The sequence below is a fragment of the Gekko japonicus genome, unplaced genomic scaffold (assembly GCF_001447785.1).
Source record: "Gekko japonicus isolate JY-2015 unplaced genomic scaffold, Gekko_japonicus_V1.1 scaffold59, whole genome shotgun sequence".
NCBI lineage: Eukaryota > Metazoa > Chordata > Lepidosauria > Squamata > Gekkonidae > Gekko > Gekko japonicus.
This window is the reverse complement of record NW_015169174.1, coordinates 273995-293480: the sequence shown is the minus strand read 5'-3', so window position 1 is coordinate 293480 and position 19486 is coordinate 273995. Positions and strand designations below refer to the sequence as shown.

Sequence of the window (19486 nt, the reverse complement as noted above, 5' to 3'; positions counted from 1 at the left end):
AGAGTTTGGAATGAATCCTCCATTCTACCCCGGTAGCCCCTATTAGGCATCCCTGCACGTGTGGTAGTCAGAGCAGAGCTGACATTTCTGAAGACTCCATAGGGCGACATTTTTGAAGAGGACAGTGCCTTTTCTGTATCATTAGGAAGACTGAAATGGACTACCAGTGCCACTTTGGTACAGCGTGATTCCAGTGCTGCATAGAATCAGGAAGAGAAACGAAGGTCTTGATGTTATAGATAGGTTTAAGCAACATGCAAACAATCATCCCTGCTCTACCCATGCAGATGAACTGAGGAGGCAGAGTGCTGAGGGGGTAGAAATGGCCTGTACCACTCCAGGTTTTAGGTGGGGATCATGTTTTTGAATGTTCTCCTCTGCATCTGGGGAAGGGGCGGGCTTGGCTAGAGCCTTTGTCCCTAGTCTGCTAAGGTTCTTGTTTTGTCTCCTTTTGCACTTGCAAAGAGATTTTTATGTGCAGGAGCATCTGGAATTGGTACAGCCTACTCTTCCACTCTACCTTTTGATTCCGCTGCAGGTGTAGACTGGGCCTCAGGGTGCGTAAGGGAGATAATGGCTCCAATCTGAAATGCAGGGACAGAAGCAGCCAGCTGGGGTCCAAGGGTTAAGATTCACTGGGGGGCACAATAGGAATACGAGCAGGAATTAAGAATCTTGTAGTCACCTGATGCAAGTATAAAGAGCAGAACAAGGTCCTACGAGGGCCTAATGAATGCCAGAGACACTTATTAGGGTTGCCAACTCAGGCTGGTAAATTCCTGGAGATCTAGGGGTGGGCCCTGGAGAGGGTGGGGTTTGGGAAAGGGAGGGGAGGGAGCTCAGCAGGGATGTGAGGCTGCACAGTACGTTTCCTGCAGGGGAACTGATCTCTCTAGTCAGGAGGTCACTTGTAATTCCAGGAGAACTCCAGACTCCGAGTGGAGGGAGGCAAGCCCAGCGTGAAAGCAGGACACGCCTAATGTAAGAGCACAAAGATTTGATTGAAGAGGAAAGATGGTAGATGCGGAAGGTTCTCCCCAAAACATGGCCTGCTGAGAATCTGTATCCAATCCACCTGCAGCTGGCCAAGGAAGGCTTCTGTATTACATAAATTTCATAACAAGCAACAGCTTGCATATGGAAAGGCAAAGCTATCACTGTTTAGCCATCATCATGCAGGGATACAGGGGAGACTCTAGAACTTTTGTGCTTTGTTTTGAGGAAGTGGGTAGCAAAAGTTTCTGAGGAACAGACAAAGAACTGCACTGCTGGGTGGGGGGAATGAATCAGTTGAACAATATAAGCCTGAACGTAAAGTTTCTATGCTGCCCTTCATCTCTGATCAGGAAGAAGGTCAGTGCAGTAGATCATAACAGCACTGAAAGGCACTGTCATGTCTAAGAGAACACCTCTGTGGTTAACAATGCAAGTCAAGGAAGCTATAAAAAGTAAAGATTCTTCTCTTTAAAAGAAATGTAAGTCAATAATTACGCATCCAAAAAGAGATTTTTAGTATTGGGTTGCTAAAAGTATCCAGACAAACATTTTAAAAAATATATCCAGAGCAGGAAACCAGCCAAAGAAGCAGCGAGGCCTTTGGATGATAAAGGAATACAGGGATTGCTAAAGGAAGATGGAGAGATAGCAGAGAAGCTCAATGGCTTTTTTGCTTCTATGTTCAGTATGGAAAGTGTGGGGCACATACCGTGTTTCCCCGAAAATAAGACACTGTCTTATATTTATTTTTTCTCAAGAAGACACACTAGGGCTTATACCACAAAAGCATAGAAATCCTGCTAGGGCTTATTTTGGGGGTAGGTCTTATTTTCGGGGAAACAGGGTACCTATGCCACAGCCCTTATTTTCAGGAAGGGAGTCTGAAGAACTGAGCCAAATTGAGGTGACCAGAGATGAAGTTCTAGACCTATTGGGAAAATTAAAAACCAATAAATCTCCAGGTCCTGATGGCATACACCCAAGAGTTCTTAAGGAACTCAGATGTGAGATAGTTGATCTACTAATCCGTATATGTAACCTATCACTAAATTCAGCTGCTATATCAGAAGACTGGAGAGCAGCAAATGTGACACCAGTTTTTAAAAAGGGATCCAGAGGGGAAGCCGGACATTACTGACCAGTCAGCCTAACATCTGTCCCAGGCAGATTAGTAGAAACTGTAATCAAAGATAGAAGTGTTAGACGCCAGTTTGGTGTAGTGGTTAAGTGCGTGGACTCTAATCTGGGAGAACTGGGTTTGATTCCCCACTCCTCCACTTGCACCTGCTGATGTGACTTTGGGTCAGTCACAAGCTCTGGCACAGCTGTCCTTGAAAAAGAGCAGTTTCTGTCAAGAGCTCTCTCAGCCCCACCCACCTCACAGGGTGCCTGTTGTGGGGAGGGGAAGGGAAAGGAGTTTGTAAGCCGCTCTGAGACTCCAAGTGAAGGGCGGGGTATAAATCCAATCTCCTCCTCCTCCTCCTCTTCTTCTTCTTCTTGGGACAAAGCCTGCTGAGGAAAAATCAGTATGGCTTCTGCAAAGGGAAGTCCTGCCTCACCAACCTTTTGGAGATCTTTGAAAAGGTGAACAGCCATGTAGGCAATGGTAACCTGGTAGATATTACATACCTGGACTTTCAAAAGGCTTTTGACGAAGTACCTCACCAAAAACACCCGAGTAAACTTAGCAGTCATGGAATAAGAGGACAGGGTCTCTTATGGATTAAAAAGTGGTTAAATGACAGGAAGAAAAGAGCTGGAATAAATGGACAGTTCTCACAATGGAGGGAGGTAAGCAGTGGGGTCCCACAAGGATTGGCATTGGGGCTGGTACTATTTAAATTATCTCCCTTATAAATAAAAGCCGAATGGTGGTGGCACTTCTTTAGAACATTCCACACGCTCCAAAATCAGTTCGCTCTCTGATCTGTCATTCAGAGGGTCTCCCTATCCACTGGCTGCTTTGCCTGAGTCCTGCCTCCAACATTCTAAACATTTTGCTGTTCCTCTCCCCCCCATAGCCAGTCAGAACACAGAGGTTATTTGCATATGCAGCCTCATTGGCCTCTGCCTCGGAACACAGAGGTCATTTGCATATGCGACTTGATTGGCTTTTGCCTCTAACATTCTAAACAGTTTTGCTGTTCTGAGGTAAAATGTGTCCAATCTCCAGGTGAGGGCTGGAGATCACTCAGAATTACAACTGCTTTCCAGATGGCAGAGATCAGTTCCCCTGGAGAAAATGGTGGGCTCTGTATCCTTATATGCTGCTGAGGTGGCCCCCGTATGACAGCCAATGTGACGTAGCAGTCAGGGAGAGGCTGCAGGTGTGTGGGGGGTGGAAAGCTGAAGAGTGATGGGGAGATAAAGGTAGGTTGATGATTGGCTGGGAAGGAGATAGGGTTGCCAACTCCAGGTGGGAAATTCCTGGAGATGTGAGGGATGGAGCCTGGAGAGGGTGAGGTTTCAGGAGGCGTGGGACCTCAGACAGGTACAAAGCCATAGACTCCACCCTCCAAACCAACTATTCCCTTCTGGGGAACCATCGTTGCCAATCTCCAGGTGAGGGCTGGAGATCACTCAAAATTACAACTGTTCTTTAGGTAGCAGAGATCAGTTCCTCTGGAGAAAATGGTGGACTCAGTGTCATTATACCCTGCTGAGGTCGCCACAGCAAATTGACACTGAGTGTCCAAGGCTGGGGCACTCGCCCAGAGCCTCTTTCTAGAGGCCATTGTATTTATTTCCACAACAGGCCTTTTTCCTAGTTCATAAATAATCTGGAACTAGGGATGTATAGTGTAGTGGCCAGCTCTGCAGATGACACAAAATTATTCAGAAAACCAAGGCTAACTATGAAGAGCTTCAAGAGCTCCTCCACAAACTGGGTGAGTGGGTGACAATGTGGCAAACGAAGTTCAGTGTTGGTAAGTGTAAAGTGATGCACACTGGGACAAAAAAATCCCAACTTCAAGTATAGGCTAATGCGGTCTAAAGTTGCTGAGACTGAGTGGGGAAAAGATCTTGGGTCGTAGTGGATAGCTCAATGAAAGTGTCAACCCAATGTGCTGCAGCCATGAAAAAGGCAAACTCTGTGTTAGAGATTATTAGGAAAGGGATTGAGATTAAAACGGCCGATATTGTAATGCCCCTGTATAGAGATCTATGGTTCAGCCTCATTTGGAATACTGTGTATAGTTTTGGTTCCTGTATCCCAAAAAGGACAACATTGCAGAGCTGGAAAAAGTACAGAAGAGGGCAACCAAGATTTTTAGGGGGTTGGGGCACTTTCCCTATGAGGAAAGGCTGATGGGTCTGGGATTTCTCAGTTTAGAAAAGAGATGAGTAAGGGGGACATGACAGAGGTTTGTAAAATTATGCATGGGGTGGACAGGGTTGACAAAGAGTACGTAATTTTTCTTCCTCTCCCAAAATACTAGAACTTGAGGGCATCCAATGAGACTGATGGGCAGCAGTCTCAGGATGGACAAAAGGAAATACTAGTTTACACACAGAGTGATTAAAAGGTGGAATTCGCTGCCAGAGGATGTAGTGATGGCCACAGGAATAAACATATTTAAAAGGAGATTAGATAGATTCATGGAGGATAAGTCTACCAATGGCTACTAGGCATGGTGGCTGAGGAAAACCTCCACATTCAGAGGCACTAAACCTCTGAATTCCAGAGTCAGGAGGCAATGTCAGGGGAAGGCCTCAGCCTTTATGCCCTGTTGTTGGCCCTCTGGAGGGACTGGTTGGCCATTGTGTGAGGCAGGATGCTTGACTAGATGGGCTATTGGTCTGATCTAGCAGGGCTCTTCTTAAGTTCACCTAGCACTTCCAAAGGGACAGTATGCTGGACAGTGTATTCATATAATTTTGCTGTGTAACTTGTTCCACATTTTTCCTTTATCCCATTTAACTGTCCTTGCTACAGTAAACTCAGTTGATTCATTTCTAATTGGGCAAAAGTGCAGTCTGGTTAATGGGAGGGGAACTGACCTGACATTTGTCAGCTTGGGGAGGGGTGTTCCTTCTCCACGGAGACACCAGTCTCTTTTCTGAAGCTTTTAACACATCTTGAAGAGCTTTGTGATCAGGAGAGGACTAGGAGGGAGATTCCAGGAAGCCGGACAAGGTTGATGCCCAAGTAGAGCTTGCTTGCCCCTCAGAGCTTTTGTGAGCCAGTTTGGTGTAGTGGTTAAGTGCGCGGACTCTAATCTGGGAGAACTGGGTTTGATTCCTCACTCCTCCACTCACACCTGGCTGGATGACCTTAGGCAAGCCATAATTCTGGCACAGCTGTTCTTGAAAAAGAGCAGTCTCTGTCAGAGTTCTCTCAGCCCCACCTACCTCACAGGCAGTGTTCCCTCTATGATGAGTCAGCATGAGCTGGCTCACAGTTTTTTAGCCTCCAGCTCACACATTCTCGTCTTCACTCAGGAAGGATGGTTCCAGAGCAAGTTAATTTATGCAGTAGCCAAATCGCTCACCCACAGTCGCTCAGAAAGTAGAATTTTTGCTCACAGGACTCCACAGCTTAGAGGGAGCATTGCTCACAGCATGTCTGTTGTGGGTAGGGGACGGGAAAGGAGTTTGTAAGCCACTCCGAGACACCTTTGGGTAGTGAAGGGCGGGGTATAAATCCAGTCTCCTCCTCCTCCTTCTTCTGACATGCGGAGTGGAACCTCACTTCTGCCAGTTTAGGGATCAACATAATCAACCCAAACTTCAAAGAGGTGTGCTAACATATCTAAAGGCATGTTCTTTTTTGCACTGTATTCATGGGAATGGAATGCCTTAATGCCTTGGGTGGCCAAGATCAGTTGCAAGCACAGGGCACAGCAACACCTGCTCCATATGATGCAGCCCTGATTCTCTTGGCTTGAAAAAATAAAAATACAGCCTTGATTTAAACCCTGTGTCAAAACTGCCCCATGATGTGCATCATTAAAGCTGCAGCACAGTGTCCACCTAGCCTACAGATGCCAGCAACCTAGATGAAGTTTTCTTATATACCTAGAGTTATTAAGAAAGGAAACTGCAATTTTCACTTTTCGCCACTAGAAGGCACTGTGCACATCAGGGTGGCTTAAGGCTGACAGCCGTTTTGTGTAGAGGGTGACCCAGGCAGGGGAAGCAACATCTGGGGAGCACACAACTGCCTCAGGTCTCCCTGTCTTGCGCAGGGCCTGCGCTCCTTGCCACTCCCTTAGCCTCCTGATGCCATAAATCATTTTCTAATTTATAACATGAATAATTGATTTTGCCGTGGCAGCCTCGGCGATAAATCTCTTGTGCGCACATGCATAAGAAAATAATAATAATCTTACAGTGAGCGACCGGGGCTCCCACTATTGATTATCTGTGCAGAGGGCCACTTTCCCACGATTCATGCTCCAGTTCTTTCTGCTATGGCGCCAGCAGATACACAGGGCGATTGTGCTGGCCCTGACAGCCTCTCCTCAGGCCAGGAACATCCTGGGCTCTTGATGGGACAGAGTGGTCTAAGGCTTCAGGTCCCTTCTTGGATTCCCTATCAGAAGGAAGGTGAAAAGTACTCAGAACGTGGAGTGATTCAGCAAGAGTGATTCAGCAAGAGTACTTTATTAGTTCAGGAACAAGACAAAGAAACCAGCTCGCAGGCCGGTTTATATGCGTTCAGAAAACCCGCCACCAAGCACACCTAAACACACCCCCTACTCCCGATAGGCTATTTACAGTAACCGGGCGACCATTGGTCTCCCGGCTGGGAAGCTGGCCCTTTGATTGGGCCGGCTAGGATCCTATGGATCCTTTGTCTTTCGACTGAAGCTACTGAGGAGTATTGCCTGGTCAGCCCGGGCAAGTCCGGGCATGTCAGGCTGAATGCACTACACGTGGTAATGGCGACAGTACATTACACCCCTCCCCCCATAGTCCAAACTACCCACATACAAAGTCCTGTAGATACGCGGGGGCCTTCCTGGGCCTTGTAGAGCGGCGGAGGTCCGGGGTGCTGTTCGGGGCTGCTCCTTGTGGCCGTGGCGGGGCGGTTTGCTGTGGCGTTTCCGACGGCGGTGTTTCCTGCGGGGGCAACGCCGGGGGCTCCAGAGTGACCGGGGCCGAGGCCGGGTTCTGCGGTTCGGTTGCGTGGCCTGAAGTTTCGTTGTGCTCCTGGGGCTCCAGGTCCTCGGGGTCGTTCGGAAGGACCCGGCGCCGCAGTTGGTCGATGTGGCGGTGTAGCAGTTGTCCGTCCTCACAGGAGACCTCATAGGAGCGCGGGCCTCGCACCCGGACCACTCTCGCAGGGATCCAGGGTGGCCCCTGGGCGTAGTTCTTAGCGTAGACTGGGTCTTCCGGGAAGAACCCTCGGGCGGCTGCGTGTGATTCCGATGTCGGTTCCATCTCGGGGGCCCTGTCTGGGTGTAGACGGTCCAGCCGGGAGGTTAGGCGACGACCCATCAGGAGCTCCGCCGGGCTGCAGCCGGTCTCGGTGTGCGGGGTCGTGCGTTGGCCGAACAGGAACACCGCCAGCTTGTAGTCCCAGTCCTTACTGTCGAACTTGCGCAGTGTTTCCTTGGTGGTGCGCACCATGCGCTCCGCCTGGCCGTTGGTTGCCGGGTGGAAGGGCGCTGACCGGACGTGTCGGATTCCACAGTACCTCGTGAAGTCCTGGAACTCGCTGGAGGTAAATGCTGTGCCGTTGTCGGTCACCAGGGTGTCTGGAAGGCCGTGGGAGCTAAAAATGTGGCGCATGGCTCTGATGGCGGCCTTCGAGGAGGTAGACGGTACCGGCACCACCTCCAGCCACTTACTGTAAGCGTCCACTAGAATGAAAAAGATTTGTCCCTGGAACGGCCCCGCAAAGTCCAAGTGTAGCCGGGACCAAGGTTTGTGGGAAGACTCCCAAGCTCGATCGGGCGCTCGGGGCGGTGCGGGCCGGAACGCCTGGCAGGGTTGGCACAGTTTCACCAGTCTCTCAATGTCCTGATCGAGGCCGGGCCACCACACATAACTCCGAGCCAGCGCTTTCATCCGCACCACTCCTGGGTGAGCCTCGTGCAATGCTGCAAGTACTCGGTCTCGGAGTGGGGAAGGGATTACCACCCGACCTCCCCACAGCACACAACCCTTGTGAGCAGACAGTTCGTCTTTGCGCGAGGCATAGGCCGCAAAGTCGGGTCCCGCCGAGGCCAACGGCCACCCCCTTCTCACCCAGTCCAGGACGCGGCAGAGGATAGGGTCCTTTTCGGTGCGCCGGGCCACCTCTTTCACGTGAACCGGCTGGTCGGGCAGCGTTTCCAGCAGCGCGATGTGATGGGCTGGGGCCGGGTCAGGCTCCGTTTCCGGCAGAGGCAGGCGGCTCAAGGCGTCCGCGTGGCCCATTGCCTTCCCGGGCCGGTGCAGGAGCCTGTAGTTGTAGCCCGCCAGGAAGACGGACCACCGGATCACTCGGGGCGAAGTCATCTGGGGGGTCTGGCGGTCCGGGGCGAACAGACCCAGGAGAGGCTTGTGGTCCGTGGGGACCGTGAAGGGCCGGCCGTAGAGGTAGTGGTGAAATTTTTTCACCCCGGCCACTATAGCAAGAGCCTCCTTGTCAATCTGCGCGTAGTTGCGCTCCGCCGCAGACAAGGTACGGGAGTAATAGGCCACAGGTACCTCCCGACCGTCAGGCAGTTTGTGCCCCAGGACCGCCCCGACCCCATATGGAGAGGCGTCGCAAGCCAGCACCACCGGCAGGTCCTCGTTGAAGTGTGCGAGTACCGAATTTGAGACGAGGAGGTCTTTGACCGCCTGGAAAGGCGCCTGCTGAGCCGTCCCCCAGACCCACGGCGCGCCCTTGTCGAGGAGCCGATGGAGGGGTTCGGCTACTGCAGCTTTGAGGGGAAGAAAAGAGTGGTAAAAGTTCAGGAGGCCTAAGAAGGCCTGTAGCTCGGTCTTTGATGTGGGGGCTGGGGCGTTCGAGATCGCTCTGGTCTTCTCCGCCGTGGGGTGAATGCCCTGTGCGTCGACCGCGAACCCTAGAAACTCCACTTTGGGCACGCCGAGCAAGCATTTTTCGCGCTTCACCTTCAGCCCCGCCTGGTCGAAGCGTTGGAGAACGGTACGGAGTCGGGTGGCAAACGACGCGGCGTCGGGGGCGGTGATCAAGACGTCATCTAGAAAGGGCTGTACCCCGGGGATACCTTTGAGGAGAGAGTCCATGAAAGATTGAAAAATCCCCGGAGCCACCGAGACGCCGAACTGGAGCCGGTGGACCTTGAAAGCCCCTCTGTGCGTGGCGATCGTCTGGGCTTCCGCCGTGGCGGCGTCCACCGGCAGCTGCTGATAGGCCTGCGCCAAGTCCAGCTTTCCAAATATGCGAGCCCCCGCGAGCGCCGCCAGCACGTGGCTGACCACCGGAACGGGGTACGCGTGGTCCTGCAGTGCTTTGTTAATTGTGCACTTATAGTCCGCACAGATCCGGACGTCCCCGTTTGGTTTGATCGGTGTGACAATGGGGGTTTCCCAGCGTGCCGATGCCACCGGCTCCAACACCCCTTGCGCCACCAGCTTGTCGAGTTCCGCCTCGATTTTCGGCCTTACCGTTAAGGGCGGAAACCTGGCCTTGATCCGTATGGGCCGGACCGCCGGGTCCAGGTCCAGGGAGATGGGGGCCCCCGTGAACTTGCCTAAGGACCCATCGAAAACCCGGGGGAATTCGTTGCAAACGTCCGCGAAATCGGCTTGCTGCAGCTGGTGGATGCCCCCGATGGTCAGGCCCAGCGGCTTAAACCACGACATCCCCAGGAGACTGGAAAGCCGGCCCCCCACCACCAGAATGTCCAAACAACCCTTGAAGTCCTGGAACTCCACCAGGAACGTGCCCCAGCCCCGCACCACCACAGGATTCTTATTGAAATCCTGAAGCCTGATGTGTGGTTTGCGCAGAGGGGGTCCCCCGTTGGGACACACTGTCCGCAACGTCTCCTCCGAGATAATGGTAAACTCGGAGCCCGTGTCAAGTTCCATGCTACAGGGGGACCCCTCTATCCGGACCGTAACATGGACTTTGTTTCGGCTCTGACGGGGCAAGTCACCTACCTGGGGCTGGGGCTGGTGGCCGACGGCATTTGTGTCGATCGAATGGAGGTCCACAGTGTGGATGGGTTCCCACTGGTGGCTGGGTTTCCTGGGTGGCTGGCGGCGGCTGCGGCAGACCTTGGCGATGTGGCCCTGCTTGTTGCAGGACCTGCAGACCGCCTCGCGGAAACGGCAGCTCCGACGTTCATGCGCGTCCCCGCAGCTGGCACAGGAGGAAGCTGGCTCCGACGGCCTCGCTGGCGGTGCGCCCTTCGAACGGTGAGGTTGTGACGGCTTGCGGTGGAGTTGCGCCACTGCCTCCTCTTCGGAGTCTGCCGAATCCCCTCCGGCTTGGGTGCGGTGTACCCGATGGCCGCCGTGGCCCGGGTGCTCATTCTCGAAGGCAGCCGCATCCTTTAAAGCCGTGGCTAGCGTGAGGTCATCATCCCGAATGAGGCGCCTCCTCAGTTTGGCCTCTCGTAAACCCAACAAGAACTGATTCAGCAGGGTCTCGTCCAGGTTGCTGAAATCGCATTTCATGGCGGCCTTGCGAAGGTTGGCCAGGAAGTCCGCAGCTTTCTCTTCGGGGCCCTGGACCTTCACAAAAAAATCCATGCGGGCCGCAAATTTGGAGGGCTGTGGCGCTAGATGGGCCGTGAGAGCCGTGATGAGGGCCTCGAAGCTCACCTCCTCTACCTCCTTAGGTGAGATTAGGTTCTGCAGAAGGAGCAGGGTGTCCATCCCACACAGCCGGATGAGCTGGGATCTCTTCAATTCGGCGTCGGTGACCCGCATGCAGGCAAGGTAGTGCTTGAGGATCCTCACCCATGTGGTCCATCGTTCGGGGTGGGCCAAGTCAAACGGAGCGATGCCTTCGTGCGAGGTCCCTGCTGGAGCGGCGGTGGCGACCCCGGAGGATGCGTTGGGCCCGGAGGATGAGGACGTGGAAGCAGCGGAGGGAGCGGAGGTGGCGTTTTGCTCCGACATTTCCGCGGATGCTCGTGGACGCTCGGAGGACCGGGTGAGGCGGGCGCGCTGGTCGAGCGAGCTTAGCCTGAAGCGTGCTAGGCGTGGAGAGCGATGCTGCTGCTCGAGGGGTCAGCAGTGTGCAAGCGGAGCCGGGAGCGGAGCGATGAGCAGTTGCCGGAGAGCTGGGATGCGAAGTTGCGCGGTTCCCGGAGAGGTCTCGGCGTCAGGCTCGGTGCGGTACTCGTGTTGGCGTCCGGGTCTTGTTCATGGGGTCGTAGATCCCACCTTCGTCGCCAGTGAAAAGTACTCAGAACGTGGAGTGATTCAGCAAGAGTGATTCAGCAAGAGTACTTTATTAGTTCAGGAACAAGACAAAGAAACCAGCTCGCAGGCCGGTTTATATGCGTTCAGAAAACCCGCCACCAAGCACACCTAAACACACCCCCTACTCCCGATAGGCTATTTACAGTAACCGGGCGACCATTGGTCTCCCGGCTGGGAAGCTGGCCCTTTGATTGGGCCGGCTAGGATCCTATGGATCCTTTGTCTTTCGACTGAAGCTACTGAGGAGTATTGCCTGGTCAGCCCGGGCAAGTCCGGGCATGTCAGGCTGAATGCACTACACGTGGTAATGGCGACAGTACATTACAGAAGGGATGGAAGCAGATTTGTGCTGTGGAGGAGCAGCAACTGCCTTTTCCCGTGTCTCTTTTCTTGCCAAATTACCTTTAGGAAACGCCTGGCTTGGGGAATGCCTCTGCACAAGCTTAATAAGGTCAAGTACTTACACAGGCTTAATTCCTAAGGCTTACTTTGCAAAATGATAGATGCTAGGACACCATCCTACCTGTCTCTGCTTTCTAATGTGAGATGACACCGTAGTCGTTTATTTATGTACTTCATCCATACCCCACTGTTTTGGCCTAATGTGGCCCTCGTGGCTTTCAGTACTCTCCCCTCCTCCATTTTATCTTCACAACAATCCTGTGATGTAGGTTAGGCTGAGGGTGTCTGACTGGCCAAAGGAAAGCCTCCATGGTAAAGTAGGGATTTGAACCAGAGACCCCCAGATCCTAATCCAACATTGCTGGCCTCTGTGTAGCAACTCAGGACTTCCTTGGTGGTCTCCCAATCCAAATACTAACCAGGGCTGGCCCTGCTTAACTTCTGAGATCTGATGTGATCAGGCTAGCACGGACTATCCAGGTCAGGGAATGACCTGTTAGTCATTCCAAATGTTTGGCTTCCAGAAATGTTTAGAAACATTGTCACAGTGAATAAAAGAAAGGCAGATAACTGTTTTTGTTGATAGCAAATTCAAAAACAAAAGCCACAAAATACCTTTTGTTAAGACCAACCAAACCAACACAAACACCATGCTGTATTTCATTCGAGAGTCTTAATAAAAGTTATTAAATGACTTCTGAATTTAGACAATGGCATAGAGAGCCTCCTTAAGATCAAAATCACACATGCCCTGTAACACAAAGGAAGGCTGAAAGAAATTTAATTGTAAAACCATCTTCATGTGGTTGGCCACCAATCAGTTCAGAAACCCAGTACCACCACACTTAAAACTGCTTTTCTGGTTCTCACATGTACACCCCAACAACTTGAGAAGGGCTGAAAAATGCCTTTTGAGTGGCATGTGTGAATTCCACCTAAATCAACAAAGCAAATTAAGACAAAACAAAGCTGGTTCTGCAGCCAGGATTCATTCTTTGCAACCCCCCCCAAAAAACAAACAAACACCATACTAAAAACAATAATGGGGGTGGGAATGGATAAGGGAAAGGGAAGGCAAAACAACAACAACAACAACAACAACAACAATAATAATAAATGAAAACCATAAGGCAGTGAAACTACATCCACAACAAGTTTCAAACAGTGTAAGGCAAGGACCCTGCAGAAGCAAGAATCATGTGAAAAATCATGCTATAATCCTAAATAAAATTTGCTTTGAAGCATATCTTATTGGTCTCATTTTAAGTGTGCTTCGGGCTGCCTGTGCATAATTGACTGCTAGCGTGATCTTAAAAAGAGGGACACCCTTCTAAATCCACTGATTCTTGTTCAGTTGAAGGGTATAATTCTGCTTCGGATTGTGTTCTTTTACAGTTTCCCCCGCTTGCCTTGTATCCAAGGGTGGCAGCTTCCACACACAATTGTGCCTCTACTCTGCTAATGTTTTTTCTTGTTCTGTTCTCAATCTTACTGTGAGAGGGCAGCTAGTTGCCCCTTTCTCATTAGCCTACAGACATTTCAGTTTTGAACCTTATGAAACTTTTCTGGAGAGTTCCTGTACCTCAAAATATGCCGAGCGAGTTCTACCCCAGACATTCTGGTGGGTGGGGAGGGTTAGGGTCAATCTGACATTTGTACCATGTGGTCATTCTTCTGGGAGGTGGGCACACTGCTGGAGGGTGTGCTGCCTGCCTGTGCAACGCTCTCTCTTTTGGCTGCTCCCTGTGGAGGTGCAAAGAACTTGTTCTATCTCACACACATCTGCCTCTAAATCCATGCATGGTCAGCTTTGTCAGTCTTTAGCATCACCAGGATCACTAAGGGTGTCTGGAGAGGGGGTGTCTTTATTGATTGATCGATTTGATTTATATCCCACCCTCCCTCGCAAGTGGGCTCAAGGAGGGTCACAACAGGTCATTTCACAGTAAAAACAATATTAAAACATACAATTTTAATCTGGTTTAAAACCAATTCAAGAACAAGACGGCAGGCCGGTTTGTGGTAGTTCAGAGTGCCTCCTGCATGGGTGCTGACCAGTGTTCCCTCTGAGCTGAGTTAGTGTGAGCTAGCTCACAGTTTTTTAGCCTCCGGCTCACACATTTTTATCTCAGCTCAGGAAGGATGGTTCCAGAGCAGACTAACTTATGCGGTAGCCAAATCCCTCGCTCACAACTTTCATGCCAGTAGCTCACAAAGTAGAATTTTTGCTCACAAGACTCTGCAGCTTAGAGGGAGCATGGGTGCTGACTAGATGGCCAGTAAGGCCTCCTATTCCCCAGAAGATGCTGTGCAGATCTCTTTAGCATCCTAGGGCCATTACATAGGGCAGTATGAGCAGGGGGGGGGCTGAGATGACTGGACGTCCGCTGTCTTAGTTTTACATTGAAAAGTGTGAGTGAAGGAAGTGGAATTCTCCCCCCACTTCGCCTTACGCTGGCACTTCAGGTGGCAGAGTAGGTCAGAGAGAAAAGCCCTGCAGAGGTAGAGTCTGGTTAGGTAAGGCGGGGGGGGGGCGGGGGGGTATCTTTTGCCTCACTCTCTGTTTACTGTAAACACGAATGGGACAGACAAGTGAATGACAACCGTAACTTGTTGGGGCTTAAGGGAGGAATACAGCAGGATGTCCACACAACCCAACTAAGTTCATAACCAGTCCTGACAAAGCAGCCTGAGGGTATGGCAAGGGGAGCTGAATTCTTGCCCACTTGCATGCCCCCCCCCCCAAGCAAACAGAATTTAAAAGCTGATTTTCTTCCAGGACAGATTACTTCTGAGCAAAGATGGGGGGGGGGGGGTTGAAAAGTGGCTTTAGAGGATCCGTTCCCATCTCTCCCTGTCTATGTTGTGTGCTAACCCCAGCTGACTAGAGATTTGACAGTGGTTTGATCCTGACACACATCCATCACTTTGGTTGTAAAGTTCAATCTCTTTGTCCAGCCACACAAGTCTTTGTGCCTGAGAATGCTACTGTATGTGTGTTGGCAGAGTAATTAACACAGCAGTGGCGCACAACCTGATTAACGAGTGGGTAAAGGTTTATTTAGGAATAAAAATACCCAAGGGTCATTTCCTGCAGGAGCACACAGGAGTGGAGCTCCGGCAGTAAAGAGCCCAGGGGGCGGGCACATGCAATAAGCCCCACCCCCTGCTCCCAGCAGCCCTCAGTCAGAGCAAGAAGCAGCCAGGTAAGTTGCAGAGCCAACAGGTCCAAAACAGTCCAGTGGCACCTTTAAGACCAAGTTTTATTCAGGTACAAGCTCTCCCTCCTCTGCGAGGACAGATCTGCATGCCCCCCCCCAATAGTTAGCAGTTCAAAACAGTCCAGTGGAGCCTGAGCGGTGGGTGTTGCCTTCTGACACACTTCCGGTGATGTCAGGGGGTGTGGCATATGCAAATAAGTTATGCTAATGAGTTATGCTAATGAGCTCCTGCAGCTCTTTTTCTACAAAATGACCCCTGAACTTGATAGGAAAGAGGAGAGACAGGGATAGGTTCCTAACTACATCTATAGCTGAGAGAGAGGGGGCAAGACTGAATGTGGCACTTCTGAGAAGGGGGAAATTGCCCTATCCTATCTAATTGTATTCCTGCTGCCCCCTACAGGGTCTTCTTCTCTTCTTCTTTGCTCACCAAACAACATGGACTTTACAAACACCTGGCACCAGCCCCACTTGCTGTCCCTCTAAGCACACAGCTCTTTGGCCGCCTGGGGCCCCGCCCTTGCCTACACAGCCCTAGAAAGCGGCAGCGACACCAGATCAGCCTTGCCGGAAGCTAATAAAGCAGAGGAGTAACGGAGTGGATCCATACGCCTTTAATATGCGACATTAAAAGGTAATGGGAAAATCAATCCCATCCACAGCAGGGTTCCCTCAGCAGCAAACGCAACTCAGGCACCAGCAGTCCCCGTGTGGCACTGCCAGGGGAGCGAAAGGTGTCAGGTGCCGCATGGCTTGCGCTGTGCCAGAATTTCCTGTCGTCTAGCAGCTAGATGCCCACGTGGGACTAGTCCCAACCTTAAACGGCAAATAACAGTATCATAGATGTCTTTAATCCTTTTTAGCACAGCTGTGTTGGTAGGCCAGACATCCTCGATTTGCATTATGCTGTCTCAGTGGGAGCCTAATAGCTGGGAATGGGGAGGGGGCATTGACAGGTGCTGCTACCTTATTGGAGGCAAGAAGTCCCTGAGCTCCAGTTGTACAAAGCTGGGGACGCTGCAGTGTTGGCTGGTGCCAAAGGGAGGTTACTGAGCTATCCTGTGTGATTTTGGCAGCTGTCTTATAAGCCCAACATCAGTTCAAGGTGCTGAGGACGCCCCCTAGACCAGGGGTGGCCAAACTTGCTTAACATAACAGCCATTACATTACATTACATTACATTTCCAATTTCTATACCGCCCATGACCCCCCTAATGGGTCTCAGAGCGGTTTACATTATACTACTTGCGCAGTTTGTACCCTAACTAGGGCCACAGATTCACGGGGAGGGGATTACCTAGCAGCACCCATGCGGCGTATTTTCCTCCTCATCCGGCTGGCTTTCGGGCGTTGTTCCTGGCGTCCAGGTGGCTGGCGACCAACTCTAGGCAGGCTCTGATGGCTTCTTTCTCTGGCGCGCACTGCTTCGGACTGCAGCTTCCGGCTTTCACGTCCCGTTGGGCTCCTGCCGTGCCGCGTTGTTTCGCAGTTGCGTCGCCCCGACTCCGCCTTCATCCGATCTGGTCGTCGCCTCCTCGGATCGCCACACAGAATAAGCATCAGATGTTTGAGAGCCGCAAGACATGAACAAATATCACACATTTATTGGAAAATATGCAAATTTGCTTTTTAGTAACATTAAATTAGACTGTGGCTCCTGAGCTGCAGTTTGACCAGCCCTGCCCTAGACTTTAGCTGGCTGAGGCTTGATGTCTCAGGTGCCTGGAGCCAACTGTAGGACTGAGTGGGGATGAGGGTGACCATCCCTGTGTTCCGGCTCCCAGGGGCCCCAAAAGACAGTTTCAAGGGACCAGTGAGCTCCCACTGCGGAGAATTCTGTGTTTCATCCACGTTATCTGCAGGAGCAGCTGCATCCTCTTGGCTGTGTGAGGAGGAAAGACAGTCCTGACTGAGGGCTTTAGGAATGCATTTAGGAACTGGTACCAGTAGGAGCACCTGAAAGGACTGAACTCCTTTGACTAGCAGCAATGGGAGTTGACAGAAGGAGTGGGCTTGGACAGTAATTTCATAGGTGTGTGTGTGTGTGTGTAGGTGTTTAGGCGTGGGCATGCATGTATGTCTGTGCCCCGGCGTGCATGTGTAAATGCAGGCTTGTATTAATAAAGAGTCAAGGAAGCATTCATACCCAGGAGCAAAGGGCAGGAGTTCTTGCTGTTATTACATCCTCTCTGCGCTAGAGAGACGGAAGCTTATCATCTCCATCAGTAAAGCTTCCCTGCTTAGCAAATTAAACACAACACAGAGCAGCGCGCAGGCCAGAGCCACCTGGGCTAGCAACCGCCAGAAAGCACGACACGGGCACGGTGCCTGCTGCTGAGCACTTGGCGTGAGGTGCTTTTACTTGCCTGCATTCTGTACATTCTCTGAGGAGGCCAAGGGGGCACGAGATTGGCAGCTCAGAGGAAGCCTCTCATTGTATCATACGCTGCCTTGCTTGCTCCTGAGCAGCTTGTGCCCCCCCCAATACTCTGGTGACTTGGAAACCTCCCCTCAGCCCATCCCAGTACTTGACATTCACAGCAGAACTTTTCTTATGAACACCAAGTCACCGAGATGGGCATTTTGCTCAGAAGCAACCTTTTCTGAGGGCCAAGCATTTAGTAAGCCCCGCTCCCCGGTCAGGGGATGGTGAGAGATGAGGGGCCGAGGTGGGGCTGGCTGCTGCGGGAAAGTGCCAAGCGGTGCTAGATGCAGGCTTCGTGCTCTTGGCTGTGATAACTACTCTGTCATTACCTGAGAGACAGATTAATCAAAGAATAATTAACTTTACTGCCTGCAGGGAAACTAACACACAAGTCGTCTTCCGCTCAGTGGCTCCCTAGACTGGAGCGATCCAGTCCAGGAGGGAATCCTGGAATATTGGAGGGCTGCGCCTTGTTTCCCCTACTGGCAACCTCTTGCATACAGGCATAGCTGGCTCCTGAGGGACCGTGACAGCTGGCACAGCTGCCTTAATGAGAATTGCTCCCTTTCACGGAGGGAAAAAGTCATTGCTCAATTGTATGTTTCAATTCACTCAAATGCATGCACATTTGCGTTTGTGTGTGTGTGTCCCAGGACATATTGCAGAGGAGGACGGAGATGGGGGTGGGAACAGAAAACCATTTAAAGCAGGCCAGTTGAAACCCAGCAAAAGGGCACATCTGGCTTTATTTTGCAGCAGTGAGTCCAGCCCTGCCTTATGGCAGTTTGTGTGGTTCTGCAGGTATTGAGCAATAGATAGGGGTCTTCTTGTGTTAATGGATCAGAGAGATGTTCCAATACTTCTGGATGGGGGTGGACCCCCTCACACATGGAATTTCCTTGTTTGCTGGTATACATTCCCACCTGACATTCACAGCATGGCTTTCACGCTGTTACATCTTCTTCTATCCCCACTTTACACATCAGTCCAAACACTGAAAGGCCATGGAAACTCTACTCAGTGGTGACAGGTTTCTTTTTCTGCTGGGTCAGAAGTGTTGATATGCAACTATGGAAGGGTGTGCATCTTCAGGAAAGACTAAGGTTTGAGAACAGAGGAAATCATCTAGGACACCTTGGCAACTGATAGGCTGGAAAATAAAAACAGGAGTCCAATGGTGCTTTAGAGAGAAACAAAATTTATTCCAGCATAAGTGTTTGTGAGTTCACTTCATCAGATGTACGAAGTACAGATCCATAATTTATATTACAGGCTGCGAACACCAGAAAGGCATGGGAAGAGATGTTATAAAGAGAGGGCAGTTTTTTAAAAAAGATAGACAAAAGAGTAATCAACCTAAAATGGAGTTAATCCAGGATAGAGTTAATGATTAGATTCACAGAAGATTATTGGGATGAGATTTTCTGCCACACGTGCAGGAAGGAGGAGGAGGATTTACACCCTGCCCTTCCCTCAGCATCTCAGAGCAGGTCACAATCGCCTTCCCTTCCTCTCCCCACAACAGACACCCTGTGAGGCAGGTGGGGCTGAGAGAGCTCTGAGACAACTCTGACTGACCCAGGGTTGCCCAGCTGGCTGCACATGGAGGAGTGGGTAATCAAGCCCAGTTCTCCCGATTAGAGTCTACTGCTCTTAACCAATACACCAAACTGGCTCTCTCACAAAATATTAGTGCCACTCACAGTTAAATGACAAGGCTGCTTGGTGGCCTGGTTTTATACTAGGTAGGCTGACTACATGGTACTTCAAAAATGGATCCCTTCCACCCCACATATATAATATATACGGGAGGGGTGGAAGGTATCCAGTTTTGAAGTACCATGTACTTATATATATAAAATTTGCCATCAAGTCACCACTGACTTACAGCAACCTCGTGGGGCTTTCAAAGCGAGAGATGTTCAGAGGTGGTTTGCTATTGCCTGTCTCTGCATCGCAACCCTGGACTTCCTTGGTGGTCTCCCATCCAAATACTAACCACGCCTGACCCTGGTTAGCTTTGGAGACCTGATGAGATCAGAGGAAGGAAAAGGCTTTGTACAAAATGTGTACAGCCATGTATGAAAACCAGTCTATTCTGCCA

The 19486-nt window shown here is 51.1% G+C and overlaps 2 protein-coding genes across 2 annotated transcripts in view; one reads left to right on the top strand and one right to left on the bottom strand.

The window, feature by feature from the left end:
- Positions 1-11028, bottom strand: part of LOC107114419 (uncharacterized protein K02A2.6-like) — an 11560-nt gene extending 532 nt beyond the window's left edge. Inside the window, exons 1-5 of the mRNA XM_015415894.1 lie at positions 10867-11028; positions 10408-10515; positions 7832-9768; positions 7597-7792; positions 521-584 (exon numbers count right to left, since the gene is read on the bottom strand). Of these exons, the coding sequence (XP_015271380.1) occupies positions 521-584; positions 7597-7792; positions 7832-9768; positions 10408-10515; positions 10867-11028 (2467 nt within the window). The remainder of the gene's footprint in view (positions 1-520; positions 585-7596; positions 7793-7831; positions 9769-10407; positions 10516-10866) is intronic.
- R3HCC1L (R3H domain and coiled-coil containing 1 like) overlaps positions 1-19486 on the top strand; it is a 73918-nt gene that overhangs the window by 1215 nt on the left and 53217 nt on the right. The gene's annotated exons all lie outside the window — the stretch shown is intronic.